Source organism: Myxine glutinosa, chromosome 14 (genome assembly GCF_964187855.1).
Source record: "Myxine glutinosa chromosome 14, kmMyxGlut1.1, whole genome shotgun sequence".
Lineage (NCBI taxonomy): Eukaryota > Metazoa > Chordata > Myxini > Myxiniformes > Myxinidae > Myxine > Myxine glutinosa.
Window position 1 is genome coordinate 67,321,351 of NC_136274.1, and position 14,782 is coordinate 67,336,132.

General features: G+C 44.4%; 1 protein-coding gene across 1 annotated transcript in view; it reads left to right on the forward strand.

Moving 5' to 3' along the window:
• The window catches only part of LOC144888796 (transmembrane protein 132D-like), a 139,678-nt gene that overhangs the window by 80,577 nt on the left and 44,319 nt on the right, over positions 1-14,782 (forward strand). Inside the window, exon 5 of the mRNA XM_078768004.1 lies at positions 7,290-7,481. Within this exon, the coding sequence (XP_078624130.1) occupies positions 7,290-7,481 (192 nt within the window). The remainder of the gene's footprint in view (positions 1-7,289; positions 7,482-14,782) is intronic.

The window sequence follows — 14,782 nt, forward strand, 5'->3', positions numbered from 1 at the left end:
CACAATGGAGGACTCACGCACGCTCCCCTCGGCACCCAATGGCGCACAGGTCATGTGGGAGACAAAAGAGACAATTGAGCGAGGGGTAAGGTCACAATGGTACACATCAATAAGGCAATGCAAGGCGAAATGCGTACGGAGGGCGAAGTGAGAAAGCTCGTCCCTACCGTACGTCACCCCCCTGTCACCTACACTACCCTTGCCCTTACCCCATATGTACAAAAATCTACACATTACCAATCCGTCGCTACTGTCACGTCTCCCCATATTTCCTCTATACCAAATTCGTCACCACAATCCCTCTATCCAAAATTTGCCATCACCAAATTCATCATCAATCCTCATAAGGAGGGAGAGATGGAATTACGCACAATGTCACACCCACGTCATGATGCGTCTCACAATCCAAAACATTTGCACCAAAAATAATTAAACATGGCATGGTGTGGAGTACCTGTCACCTCAGGTGAGTGGATGCAGATGGTGCGAGGAGACTTCATCCTAACTACTTTCTAAATGACATTAACACACTTTACACTACCCGGGGTCTCTCCCTGCCAATCCATTGGCCAACTTACACTATGGGTTCTAAAAACCAATTCCCATTGACCAAACTGTGGTGCTTCTCAATTTGGGGTCCCACTCCCCCGATTCATCTCCCGGTGCCCTCGCACAATTTCTGGGCTGCGACGTGTAGCTCTCCCAGCAGGTCTACCCACCTGCACACCTCCACCACTGCAGTTGCCACCCGAGCTTACCTAGCTCCTCACCCTAACCTAACTAACTGGGGACAGCCCCTCCTGGCTCTGTCACCCCACTCGGTGCCCTCCGGCACTGGGCTACCCGGGTCCGTCCTCCGGATCCTCGGGCCCCATCCACAACAACTACTACCGGCTCCCAGAGCCCACCTGCGGCCTCACCTGGCCGACATCCTCACAGTGGTGGAGCGCCCAAACCAACTACACACACTAACAGGCTACACGCCCAGCCATTTCCACAACACTAATGCACCCATCCACAATACCATTCTGCATCCGCACCACAAATGCCAATATCCAACCACAATTTACCTGTACCCTCTACCTAACACTTACACTACCCGCCCCGGGTATCCGTGATGGGGGTCCACTCTTCCCCCATTCACACCTTCGCACCATCCACTCCACACTACAATTTCCACCATACTCACTCCACGACCATCCATTCCAATACTCCATACCATTTATTCCATACACCTGTCCTCCATTCACCTGTCGTTGCACACCTGTGCAATGATACCTGGTGCCACCTGCACCCTCCTCCTCTTCCTGGACCAGTTGGTCAACACAACACACATCACCACTACTCCCTCATACACTGCTCCATTCACCTGTTCAGTTGCACACCTGTGCAATCACACCTGTTCAATCCTCACACACACGGCATCATCTCATCTAACTACTCCCCTCTGAAACTTGCGCTTCCCAGTCGCCCCTTTAAACTATTGCGCTCCCACGTCATTATCATCCACTCTACTCTACCTGCGTCCCCACTACAGGTGTCATTGTCACTAACTAACCTTAACGTTACCTAATGTCATCTTCGCTAGATCCCTACACACGATATATCCTAACCCACCCGGGCTAGTTTTCACTGCCATCAACCTCATAACTAGTGCGCATTTGCCCCCCCATCTGTGTGGGATGATGGATTTGCCATCCCACCATATCGGGGAGGTCCTATCAATTTCACTCGTCCAAATCCAACAAATCAAAAATTTGTCCTTTACTGCTAATCACCATACCATCATCAAATTTTGCTTTTTTTTCCTAATTTCGGGGCCGAAACACTATCCTCATCACCCGTCTACTTATTACATCCTCTCGGTGCGCCAATTCCCTTCCAAAGCTCGGCTTCGTACAGCCGAGCAATGAACGCGGGTTCTTTGGTGCCAGCGGCTGGATACGTCCCGCATTCGGGGCAGGGACGGGGGCTTACCCGGGCCGAGATCCCACGCACCACCTCGGCATGGAGCCATCCAATGTCCCGATCTCGACCTGCCGGCACGTCTCAACAAAAAGTGGTCGCCATGACGACCCTTCCTATCGGGCTGCCCGCTCCGCCTAGTGGAGCCCGGACGCGGCCGTTCCAAGCGAGGCACAGCGTGGATCGCGTACGGCAGTTCTTTCGAAACCGCCGTGGTTCGGATCCCCGCTGGTCCTCGCGGCATGCGAAGCTGCCCGACGCGCACCGAGGGCCCGATTCGGCTATAAGTCGTTCTAACCTCTAACCTGGTTACCGTCGATGCTTCACCTGCATGCTTACATGCATACGCTACCCCTTTCTTGCTCATACCTCCAGCTGTTCCCATGCTCCTCGTACCTTTCCTTACACACCTCGGTACACTCATTCCGCTCACCGACTTGGTCACACCCCTGACCACCGAACACCTTGGCACACATTCGTCGCTCGCACACCTCACCAACACACCTCTTCGCGCCCCCTCCTCGGTCACCTCCTCTGTGACAACCACAGGTGTGCTCTCACCCGCACACCCAACCACGTGCCTCACGACCAACTCAAGTGTGCATTCCCACACACGCTCTACCATTCCAGGTGTGCATCCTTCCATTCCAGGTGTACATCCTCGCTCACCTGTTATAACCAACTCACGCTCCGTGTCACTCTCACTACTCTCACCTCCACTCTCGGTCGCACACTCACCCTTACTCTCGACAGCACACTCTTTCCTCATGCACCCGTCCGTTACACACCTTTCTCGCGCACACTCTTGCGCACACTTTTCCGTTACTTCCTCCGTAACACTCACCACACCGCGCTTCCATGTACCCCCTCGCACACGCGCTACGACCGACTCACTCTCGACAGCACACTCACTCCTTGGCGTGGACTTTTTCCTCACACACCCCATGGTCGGACATTCTCGCACACCTCTTTTTTCGCACACCAGACCTGTCGCACACTTCACCAACGGCCTTTCACGAACACCCGGATCCAAACCAATCCCCAAGCCGACTGAAGCTTTCCTCACATCATGTACATTTCCGATTATATCGCCACTCACCTTGGCACCTCGTCTCCGCACCTCTTTTGCCACCTGCAAACTCTTTATTTGGTTAGTGAGCATCACATTATGAGTTGAGCACCGACCTTGCACATATTCCATCACCTCCTCCTGGATTTCTCTTTTAGTTTCTGTCCGTCTCTTCTTAATTTCACTCACCTCTTCTTCCACTTCCTCTAATTTTTGCTTCACCTCTTTTATTTCCCGGTGCGTCTCCTCAAGTTCGTCCTCTAAGGCTACTGTGACCGTCTCTATGTGCATCCTCACCTGCCGGTCCTTTGTCTCCATTATCTCTGTCACCTCGTCCACCCTCATTGTCAGTTCCTCACGTACCATCTGACATTGCTTCTGTGTCGCTATTAATTCGTTTTTAATTTCTTTTTGTGTCGCCTTTAACCCTCCTAGTACCTCAGTGTTCTTTTGAACCTGCTCCACTAACTCCGTCTGTCCCTCTGTCAGCTGTTCCACCTCTGTCAGATCTTCTATTCCCCCTTGTAACTTTGCCGCCCCATTTCTCACCTCTTTCTCCATACGCTTCTCACCTCGCTTTACCTCCTCGCGTAGCCCCGAAACCTCCTCACTTACACCTCGTCGTATCTCCTCCATCTCTTTTGTAGATGCCACCCTCATCTGTCCCAATTCATCCCTCTGAGCATCCAATTTGGTTTCTACCCCGATTTTTACCTCCTCTATCTGCTCTCCCATTTGTTTGATTTCCCGGGCAGATTGTTCCCCTATTTCCCGCAATTTGTCCTCCATCCTATTTTCTAGCCCCATTAACCCATTTTTCACCTCTTTTATCCCGTTGTCTAACCCCTCAAAATTATTGTCTAACTTCTCACCGGTACCCCTCGCTTCGTCCCTCATTACCCCCATTTGGTTTCCCATTACCCCCATTCGCTCACCCTGAGCATCCATCCGGTTCCCCAAGTCATTCCTCAGGTCTTCACTTGTCTGGACCATGAGCGCCCTTATTTGTATCATAAAGAGGTCCAAATTCATCGGTGCTGCTACGGTCACGGGCGCGGCTAGATTTGGTGCCACAATAACCATGTGCGCGAGGGCGCCATTTTGTGCGCCTGATACCTCCTCAACCACCTCCTCATTGTTCTCCTCTACTTCGTCCCTCTGATCCTGGGTTACTCCTAACCCCTCCTCTAGCTCACCCACCTGCATCCGATCGCCTTGACCAGCCATGGCGCGATTTCAAAGTTCAGGTTTTGTAAAACAAAACAAATTTCGGCCGCTCCGAATTTTGACCAAAATTTTTTTTTAGATGTTTTAAAAATTTGGTTCGGGCCCCGAATCTCACTCCCAGACACCAATTGTTACGGCCAATAGTACAATTGGTGTCCAAAATTTGGGCTAAATAAATTTAGTCCCAGGTTCGAATCCCACTCCTGACACCAATTGTTACTGATCGCGGTTTAGATGTTATGATGGGCCGAGCGGATGGTCCAACCGCGACCGAACAGTTATTCCCCGATTAGAACCCGATTCCACCCAAACGTTGGCCGGATCGCACCGCAGCTATTCAATAGGGAAAAGACAAAGGTGACACGGATGTGAAGAAGAAGAAGAAGAAGACAAAAAGGTTGGAAATACTACTAAATTTATTCCTACTATTTACATGCTCAAGGAAATGATCCAAGTGATCCAAAATCCAAGGAGAAGGAAAGATAATAAAATAATATACAGAAGAATCAGAGACACAGTGCAATTATTAACTTATACAAGCTTAATTAACCCAGGGACAAGACACACAGAACAAACTCACGTACACAAGAAGGGTGGAGGAAAGGAATGAATGCTGGAAGGAGGAATGGGAAGGTTCAGCTGGGGCAGATGGTTCGGGCTTGATCCCGCACGGGACGTCGGCTGGACCTCGATGGCCACCGATGCCACCGCTATCCGGTCCCCGCGGGGTAACGGGTTGAAGCTGCCTGGTGGAGTCAACGCTGCTTGTGGAGCCAAAGCTGCTTCTCTGGCTCACCTCAGGGCGCGTCTGCCGTCTCTGGCGCAACTGCTGGTAATTGACCTTGTACCTTCTCTCTCTTGGCCCTGGTGTCTCCTCACCACCGACAACTCAACGCAACCAACGTAACCACTGACCACTCAACGCCACCACTTCTCACCACCGACTTCTTACCGCAACCAACGCAACCACTGACCCTCCACTGACGACCAACTCCCGACTCACTCGCTTCTTGCGTGCGCGCCTTTTATAGCGCCTCCAGCGATCAAGCCGCCGGCCTTCAGGACATGCCCATCGGTGTGCTCACCTCGGCCCTGGTTGGTCACGTGACCCTCTCGCTCCGCCCTTGATGACGACGGGCGGGCACGCCCCTCTTCCCCTCTATGACGAGGTGGAGACACGCCTTTCTTTTCCGACCCTGCCTCGTGGTCAATGGCGGTTATTGGAGGGGAGGTAATTGACAATCGAGGCCCGGCAATGACGGAAGGGGATGTAAAAGGAAATGGAGATTTTGGGGATGGGAATGAAAGGGGCTCTATTCTCTTTCACTGGTGCAATGGAGTACTTTAATTAATGGGAGACACAGCCTTACCCTAAAACACAGAATAAGAGATAACTATCAAACAGGGGTATTCTATTATTTGGCTGACGTGTATGCTTGTGGACTAATTATGGGATGCCCTTTCACCTTTACACAGCTCCGGAGGTAGGGGGGCACAGAATAAACAATAATCATCACCAATTTACCACAATACAACACAATAAAAAATATATGCAGTTCTCATAGCCGCAACAATATATATGTATATATATATATATGTATATATGTATATATATATATATGTATATATATGTATATATGTATATATATATATATATATGTGTATATATATATATATATATATATATATATATATATATATATATATATATATATATTTATATATATCAAAGGGTATAAGTTTTAGCTCTTTCACGAGCCTCGATTCAGTATACAAAAAAAAAAAAAAAAAAAAAAAAAAAAAGTCGCACATATTAATATATAACTCCTGACGAACTCTTCCTATGTAAACGTGCGGCTCCGAAGTAACATGACAGCGTGTGCAAAGCGACTGAGAAACAGGTGTAGCGGCCGCTTCCGTGTTACAGATTCGGCGCGCACTCTTCACACATAAACGTGCGACTGAGAAAGACGTGTAGCGGCCGCTTCCGTTTTGCAAAATTCAATCTTTTTTCAAAATGGGCGCCATGTACTGTTTATATTTTGATGATTTGCGTGTGATATTATTCAATGGATGTTTATGAATCATTTAAAATAAAATAAGCCTTCAATTTCTGATATTTTGCCTTTTCATTTGGGCTTCCCAATTGAAGCCCCGCCCATAGGGCGGGTACCGTTGCTAGTACTTATAATGTACACATACAAAAACTCACACATACATACAAAAACACACACACAAAAACATGCAAAACACACAAAAACATGCAAAGACACTAACACACCCACACACGCATTTGTTTTACCATGATGCACCTAAGTAGCATGTCCAAAGTGGAGTGACCGAGTATGAAACCAAATTGGTGATCAGAGATTGGAGAAAATGAAAGATTTAATAACTACTCTGTTTGCACAGCATTTATCACTGACTGTTATGAAGGCAAAATTGCCCTGAGTGTATTCCTAAAAATGGAAAAATTTTATAACCCGTAAATTAGTTTGTAACCTTATTTAGTGTTTCGATAAAAACCACCATCTCACAGTTATGGTACTATACTTTACCTCAGACATAAGTGTGGTTGTGATGTGCTGAACCTAATGGTGGAAATCAATTTATGGCGAATACGATGTGGTGTCAGGAGTGACTCAAGCCTTAAAACTAATTTAAACAAGCTTGTATCACCATTAGCATTTAGTTTATCTGCAATTGATTGGTGTCCTTTGCCCCCATTCCACTGCCCATTACTCCCCCACCCCATCTCATCCTGCCCTCCCTCACTTCCCCCCTTACTCCACTTCCCCCACACAGACGTTTAGTTAATTTTGTTGAGTCATTTTGTATTCCATTTCAGCATCACGACGCCGAAATTTTTCCAGAAGGGAAATCCATGTCGGCATTCTGATTGTACCCTCATTAGGTGATGCTAACCTCGTCCAAAAAATCACTTTGTGTTTTGGTTGAATAAGCCAATCACAAAAGAGAATCTAAAATGTGTTCTCTCTTTTTGCTTGGTCTGTGATACGATGTGCAGGTTCTTTCACCGCTCTCAGACACTGTCCTGGGTGAGCACCACGTGACGGTGAGTGAACATCCCGTGAGTGTGGCCAAGCTGAACGTGCAGCTCGTTTCTGGCCTTACCCTTGGTCTGCGTGCAAGCACCGCTCATCCTTCCGTGCTCTTGGTCACCACGAAGGCTCTCACATCCCTCCACTCTCTGAAACAGGTATGCATGCTAAAAACTAGATGGTATTCATATAATACTTAGCCTACGCAGTCAACGCGATGCGAGCCAACTTCTGTTTTTGAACTTTTTTTTTCTTTGATCCAATATGGCTGTCTAGCCACGTGAGCGATGACATCATAAATTTATATTCTCTAATATAATTGTTGCGTAGATCACTCTCAATAAATTTCAAACTGATCAGACGGAGTGTTGTCCCTGTCGAATTATGACGTCATAATTACGGCACCAATGATGTCATCATTAACAACACTTATTCCCCATGCGGAGTTCTTTACAATGAGCCACATTTCACTTTTCTCCATGGAGCGGTTTTGGAGATATACAAGTTCAACATTTTTCGGTTTTTCCAAGATGGCGCCTGTACCACGAGACCTATGACGTCATAATTGTCATTAAAAATTCTACAGAAGGAGGTGCTCCTATCGTACAAATTTCGTGTCCATCGGACTAACAGCTGCAGAGGGGGAAAAAAGAAATTCATACTGATCAGATCAAGTGTTGTACTTGTCAAACTCTGACATCATAAATGAAAGCACCGATGACATTATCAACATATATTATTCCCCATGGGGAGTACTTGACAATGAGCCGTGTTTCAACTTTATTCCATTGAGCGGTTTGGGAGATATAGAGGTGTAACGTTTTCCAAGATGGCGTACGTGTACCACGTGACCTATGACGTCATAATTCTGAATAATAAAATTCTACATGCGGATAAAAAATTATTTATCTCAGCCAGATTTATTTCTTGTATTCTTGATAATTTGCTTGGTTATTTGTTCAATTGAAATATCTGGAGACTGTTGCTCAATGTTGATTGATGTATAAATTGTACTTTCAGCTCTAATTGGCGTTTACTCGTCTCGCCGTTTTTATCGACGCCCTTTACATAAATTACGGAGGTTTAGCAAAAGCCATCTTGAGAATTGTTTTCCATACCAATGACTTAAAAGGCCCGGGGGTGTATTAAAGAATACAATGACATGATTATATATCAACTGGCGATGATAATTATTGTTCGGAAATGAGGAGCTCTGGCTGATTGAAATGCGCTTCAATATCATATTTTATGACTTTTCGCACAAAGTCTCGGCTCATAGAAAAGTGACATAACGTGGGGCAAAAAGGACAAGAAACTGAGTGGGACTCAACAAGCAAGCAAGAGAATTTTATTAAGAATTAAATAATATTATAAAGAGAATAATATTAATAATATTAAGAATAACATTAATAATAATAATTAATAGATTATTAATAATATTAATAATAATAATAATTATTATTATTAATGATATTATTAATAATAATTAATATTATTAGTAATAATAATATTAATAATCTTTATTAATAATATTAATAATAATATAGGAATAATATTAATAATCATTATCTACTATATAGGCAAAAGGCAAAGCTTTAGGCAAAAGCTAACCCCCGCTCTTGCAGGGAAAATGTCCTTAAAATGCCGGTTGTTGTTGTATTATCTACTATATAAGAGAGATAGATGTCTGTCTGTCTGTCTGTGTGTCGCCATTTTTATCAGATATGGCTGAACGGATCTTCGTCAAACTTTCAGAGGTTCATCAGTGACTGCCTGGGAGTGTTTTAGGCAAAAAAACCTTTTTAATGAAAAAACAAAAGATCGGTTTTTTTGTTTTTTTTTTAAAATCGCTCGATAGTGCCTAAGCCTTTTAAAATTAATGACAGTTATATAGAAGAACACATTCACATAAATAAATACAAAACAATCACCAGACATTTGAATACAAATAAATCAAACAATTCTGGAAGTGTACGAAGTTGGTAGTACGGCTTCTTCTTCTTCTGCCTGATTGGCATCACCCTTAACTCAGAAACGTGATGAACGCCACATTCACCCACCAGCATATATATGAACCCCCTTCCTCTCCTGCCTCCCCCTCCCCCCCTTCTCCCCCTTGCCCCCCTCTCCCTCCCTTCCCTCCCCAAAAACCTTCCCTTCCCTTCTCCCCTCCCCTCCTCCCCTCCCTCCCCTTCCCCCCTCCCTCACCATTCTCCCCCCCCTCCCTCACCATTCTCCCCCCCCTCCTTCCCCATTCCCCCCCTTCCCCCCTCTCCCCCCTTGCTCCCCCTCCCTCCCCCTTCCCTACCTTCCTCCCTCTTTCCCCCCTATCCCCCCAATCCCCCCCTTCCCCACCCGGAAACGCCGGGTACTTCTGCTAGTTAATAATATTAATAATAATATAAGAATAATATTAAGATAATTTTATTTGGAGAAACAAGCAAGAGAATAAATGAGCATGAAAAGAGGAAACAGAGTAACCTGCAAATAAGATCGCTTGCTCAGGTGGAGTTAATAGGGCTGGATATAGTGGGTAGGAATGGGGATGGCATGAGATGTTGGTGAACTGCTGTCTTTTGAAGCCCTGGGGGGAAGAGTGTGACGTGGTCAGAGTCTCAATATGCAGGAAGCTTGGATTTTGGGATTTTAACCACGAGAGGGGGTTACTTACAAAAATGTGGGCATTATGGAGAAGCTTGGGAGAGTCAGAGGCTTCAGAGCGAGCAGAGGTAACTTGACCGGGCGAGAGGCCACCAACATGTGTGAAGAAGATTCCACAACCGGAAAAAAGAAATCGAGCAATATGTGGATGGGATTCAAAATGATTGCATTTAGTAAAGAATGGAGTTGGAAATTCCGGATCCGTGTCTGAGCACGTTGGATGTTGGGTCGTGCAGGTCCTCCTTCCAGTTCATCCAAACTATGCGTTTTCTGAATCGGATTATATCAACAAGGAAATTAGATGCAAAAGGAGGCCATTTGGCCCATCATGCCTGTGCCACACCAATGCCAGATAATAATAAATCCGTCAAAACGACTTACTTTCATTGGGGAATGAGGGGGAGGAGTGGGGATGAGAACAGTGTGGCTGGTCAGAGATATCATAATTAAGGGTAAAATGGGGAAATACACAGTGCCTTCCATAAGTATTGGAACAGTGAAGTGAAATTTGTTATTATTGCTATATATTCAAGAAATTTGAATTTGAGATCAAAAGATGGATATGAGGCAAGAGTACAGAATTGTTGCTATATTGGATTAGCTTGACCCGAATTAGTGTAAAGGTGTGTTTTTTTTTATTTGCCCGTGGTCTTGTGGGAGGGGTCGCTAATTCTCGACATAGCTGTTTTGTGTGGCGCCACCTCAAGGTGAGCGAGGGTATTACAAGTTTTAACCTTTCCAGTACAGTATGTCTGTCCCCACATTTTCCAGGGCAGTAAGGTGTTTTTAATTATAACCAGTGGGCATGTTTTTGCTTCATACACGTAACCCGGGTTATTTGTTTTTCTTTTCGGGAGCGATTGAGGCAGCTGTCAGTTGCCTATACACCGCCCAAATGATGGTCTGTGCCAGAATAATCTGTTTCATGCATTGGAACAACATCGCCCGTAGGGTGGATACTCTGTTAGTGATGTAAATTAAGCGTAAATGTGTCTTGCTTTAAGCTATCTACAGATGCCAATTTTCGTTCCAATCAGACAAACGTTAGTCAGGTTATGGTGAAATGTCAAAATGTCTGCAATTGGGTCATGATCTTAAAAATTAGGTCAAGGTCAACAAATTTTTATGTCAACCATGCATAATCTTTATTTCCATTGTTGATTCAAAATTTCATTCGGAGAACTTTGTCCTTGGCCAAAATATCCGGCCCTGACACATGGTTATTGTCAGTGATACTGAGGTAAACAAGAATAATGGTTTGATATTCAGCCAAGTTATCTGTTGTGTACTTACAGGAGAGGCAAGTCGAACATTTAGAGACTAGGACGGAATACAAATTGTGGATCTGCAACCATTAACTTTGAGAACATCATAGATTTAGATATATCTTGACAGGTTCCAATGCTATCCTTTCCCTAGCTCACAAAGGCATGAGTAATGTGAATGAGTCTCGGGGTTGGTTTTTAAACTTTGCTCTTCACATTGATCGAAGCATCCTGGAGTGAATCCCCCAAATCAAACAGTCATTTGGATGCATTGAAGTAAGATTGCAGAACTTGAGTGCATATGGACAAGTTGTATTGTGACAATAGCGTTGATCACCTTCAAATTGTCAGGAATGTTATACAATGCCAACAACAGTTGTTCAATGTGAAGAGAGAGTTTTATGCCAGAAATGCTATTTTAAAAGAGATTACAAAACTTAAAGTTCACTTTATTTTGAGGTGTTTCTAAAACAAGCAGGAAGCATGAAAGAAAGGCACACCTTGTCATACACATCGATTTGAAATATTTATTCCATACAATAGAAAATATTTTTATGCCTCTCAACCGAAGGCCTGAGGCATTGTGTTTTTGGGTTGACTGTCCGGCTGGCCATGCGTGCATGCATCCGCAATCATATATTAGGTTATTTCTCTGAAATACTCAAGAAACTAGTCTATGGTATTCATAGAATACTTACACTGCGCAGTCAACTTGGTGTGAGCCATCTCTTCTCTTTTTGAAGGTTTTTAAAAATCCAATATGGCATAGATCATGCTCAATAAATTTCAAACTGATCAGACTAAGAGTTGTCTCTGTCGAATTATGACGTCATACTTACGGCATCAATGATGTCATTGTTAATAAGACCTATTCCACATGCGCAGTTCTTTACAATGAGCCATGTTTCAATTTTTTCCCCTGGAACGGTTTTGGAGATATAAAAGTGCAACTTTTTTCGTTTTTTCCAAGATGGCGCCTGTATCACGAGACCTGTGATGTCATAATTATCATTAAAAATAGTCTACAGGAGGAGGTGTTCCTATTGTAAAAAATTCCATGTCCATCGGAATAACGGTTTCAGAAGAAATTTTATTTTTCATACTGATCAGATCAAGCGTTGTACTTGTCGAATTATGACATAATGAAGGCACCGGTGAACATCATCATCAACATATCTTATTCCCCATGGGGAGTACTTGACAATGATCCTTGTTTCAACTTTTTCCATTGAGTCATGTGGGAGACATAGAGGTGTAACTTTTTTCCAAGATGACGTCCGTCCACGTGACATATGACGTCATAAGTATGAATAAAAAAATTATACAGGTGGAGGCACCCCTTTGGTAAATTTTGTGTCAATCGGACCAAAGGTTACCAAGAAAATGAATTTTAAAAATGCAGATACGCGCGCCACACGTACGCACTTAGAGATGCAACCGAATGCCTAACCCCTGCTTTCCGCTTCGCGAGCGATCCACCCATACGTACGTCCGTTAACATTTGACTTAAGCATCTTCTCACAAACTACCTGACTGATATGAACCAAATGTGGTATTTATTTTTTATTTTTTTTGTATGCTGAATCGAGGCTCGTGAAAGAGCTGACATTTATTTCACAAACAAATCAACCAGACAAACAAAATATATAAAAAGAGGGAGCGGAAGACAAGAGAAGGGGAAGCACACAAACACTTGAGGGCACACAACATTTAAGAGCAGGGAGATGTGTGGGAGGGAGAGGGCTTGGGGGGAGGGGGCTGGCAGAAGTATCAAACACAAGGACACCAAGGACTTCCAGGACAGAAGTTGGTATTTAAAAAAAGTGGAATTGGGGTGAAATTAGCGGGGATAGAAAAGATCAATGTTTTGGATGGGGGGAAGATAAGAGATGGTGGTGAACAGCTGTTTTAAAGACCTGGAGGGTGGAGTGGGATTGAAGAGAGTGAGGGAGTTTGTTCCAGAGGTGGGAGAAAAGAGGAATGAAGGAGTGAAGGTGAGCAGAGAGTCTTGATTTTGGCAGTTTAACCATAAGAGGGTTGCAGGCAGATCTTGTGCGACCTGTAGGAATATTTGCTGGACAGAGCCCAGAGAGAGCTGGGGGGGGCAAGGCCAGAGAGGAGTCGGTAGAAGACGGAAAGTCCACCAACCTGCCTGCGGCGAGTGAGTGAGAGGCCCTTGGAGTTAGCTTCATCGCGGGAGATTCCAATGATTCTGAATGCTTTGGTTTCAACAGCGTGAAGACGAGCTAGGTGTGAGGCAGGTGCACCAGCCCAGAGGGGAGAGCAGTATTCCATTGAGCTGCGGATGAAAGCCTTGTATGTGGTGAGGAGCCATGCCGTAACCTTAAGTTGTGTATGATGCATAAGGATGACCAGGTATCATGGGATTGTGATCCCCATCCCAATGTACCCCCTATTAAGGGGGGTTTAAAGGGGTATTTTGCCCCAAATATGGTATTTCATTCAAAAAATCTTCTTCTCAGAAACAGTGAGACAGATCCAGACCAAACTCGCCATGAGGCATCTGGACCATGCCGTAACCTTAAGTTGTGCTACTCATGGTGGTATCTCCCCCAGAAAAGGGGCTACAGGCCCCCTACCAGAATCCTTCATTTTCACAAAAACATGTTCTCCACAACTACCTGAGCGATACAGACCAAATTTGGTATTATACATCAGAACATAAAGGTCTCATGGGATTGTGCTCCCCATCCGGATCCGCCCCTGATAAGAGTCTGAAAAAGGGGGTTTGACCTCAAATTCAGGTAATTTATTTGAAAATCCTCTCAGAAACTCTGGGGAAATAACCGTCAGTCCCACACGGGGCTATTTTTTTATTACCACGATAACTTTAGAACAACTGAAGGGATTCCACCCAAACTTGGCACAAGTATTGACTGTGATACAGTGATGAGCGATTTCGATTTTGAATGTAAAAGGTCAAAGGTCATGTGACCCTTAATTGAATATCTTTGTTGCAGTGATAACCTGTGAAACACTCAAGCAATGTCAATCAAACGTGGCACAACTATTAACTGTAATACAAAGATGAACTAATTCGATTTTGTGTTCAACAGGTCAAAAGTCCAAGGTCATTTGCCCTTTTGAGAACAATTTTGTGTATCATTACTCGAGGAAGAAACATCTGATGTTGTCTCTCTTTTACTTGTCTCTCTTTTCTCTCTTTCGCTCCCTCTTAGAGACTAGGACGAAATACAAATAAAGGGTCTGCAACTATTAACTTTGACAACATCATAGGTCGATTGGGAATTTCTTTAATTGAGATCCAATGTAATAGTCGATTGACATCGAACGTTGGCGCAGCCATATCCATCGACACATTTGCATCAAATTATATTTTCTAGTTTTATATACAGTCGTGGCCAAAAGTATTGGCACCCTTGCACTTTCTTCAAATAATGCACCATTTCTTCTTCCAGAAAATTGTTGAAATAATAAAATATTTTGGTATCCACATATGTATTTCTTTGGTTTGCAGTGGAAAAAAAAAAAAAAAAAAGCTGAAAAAATTA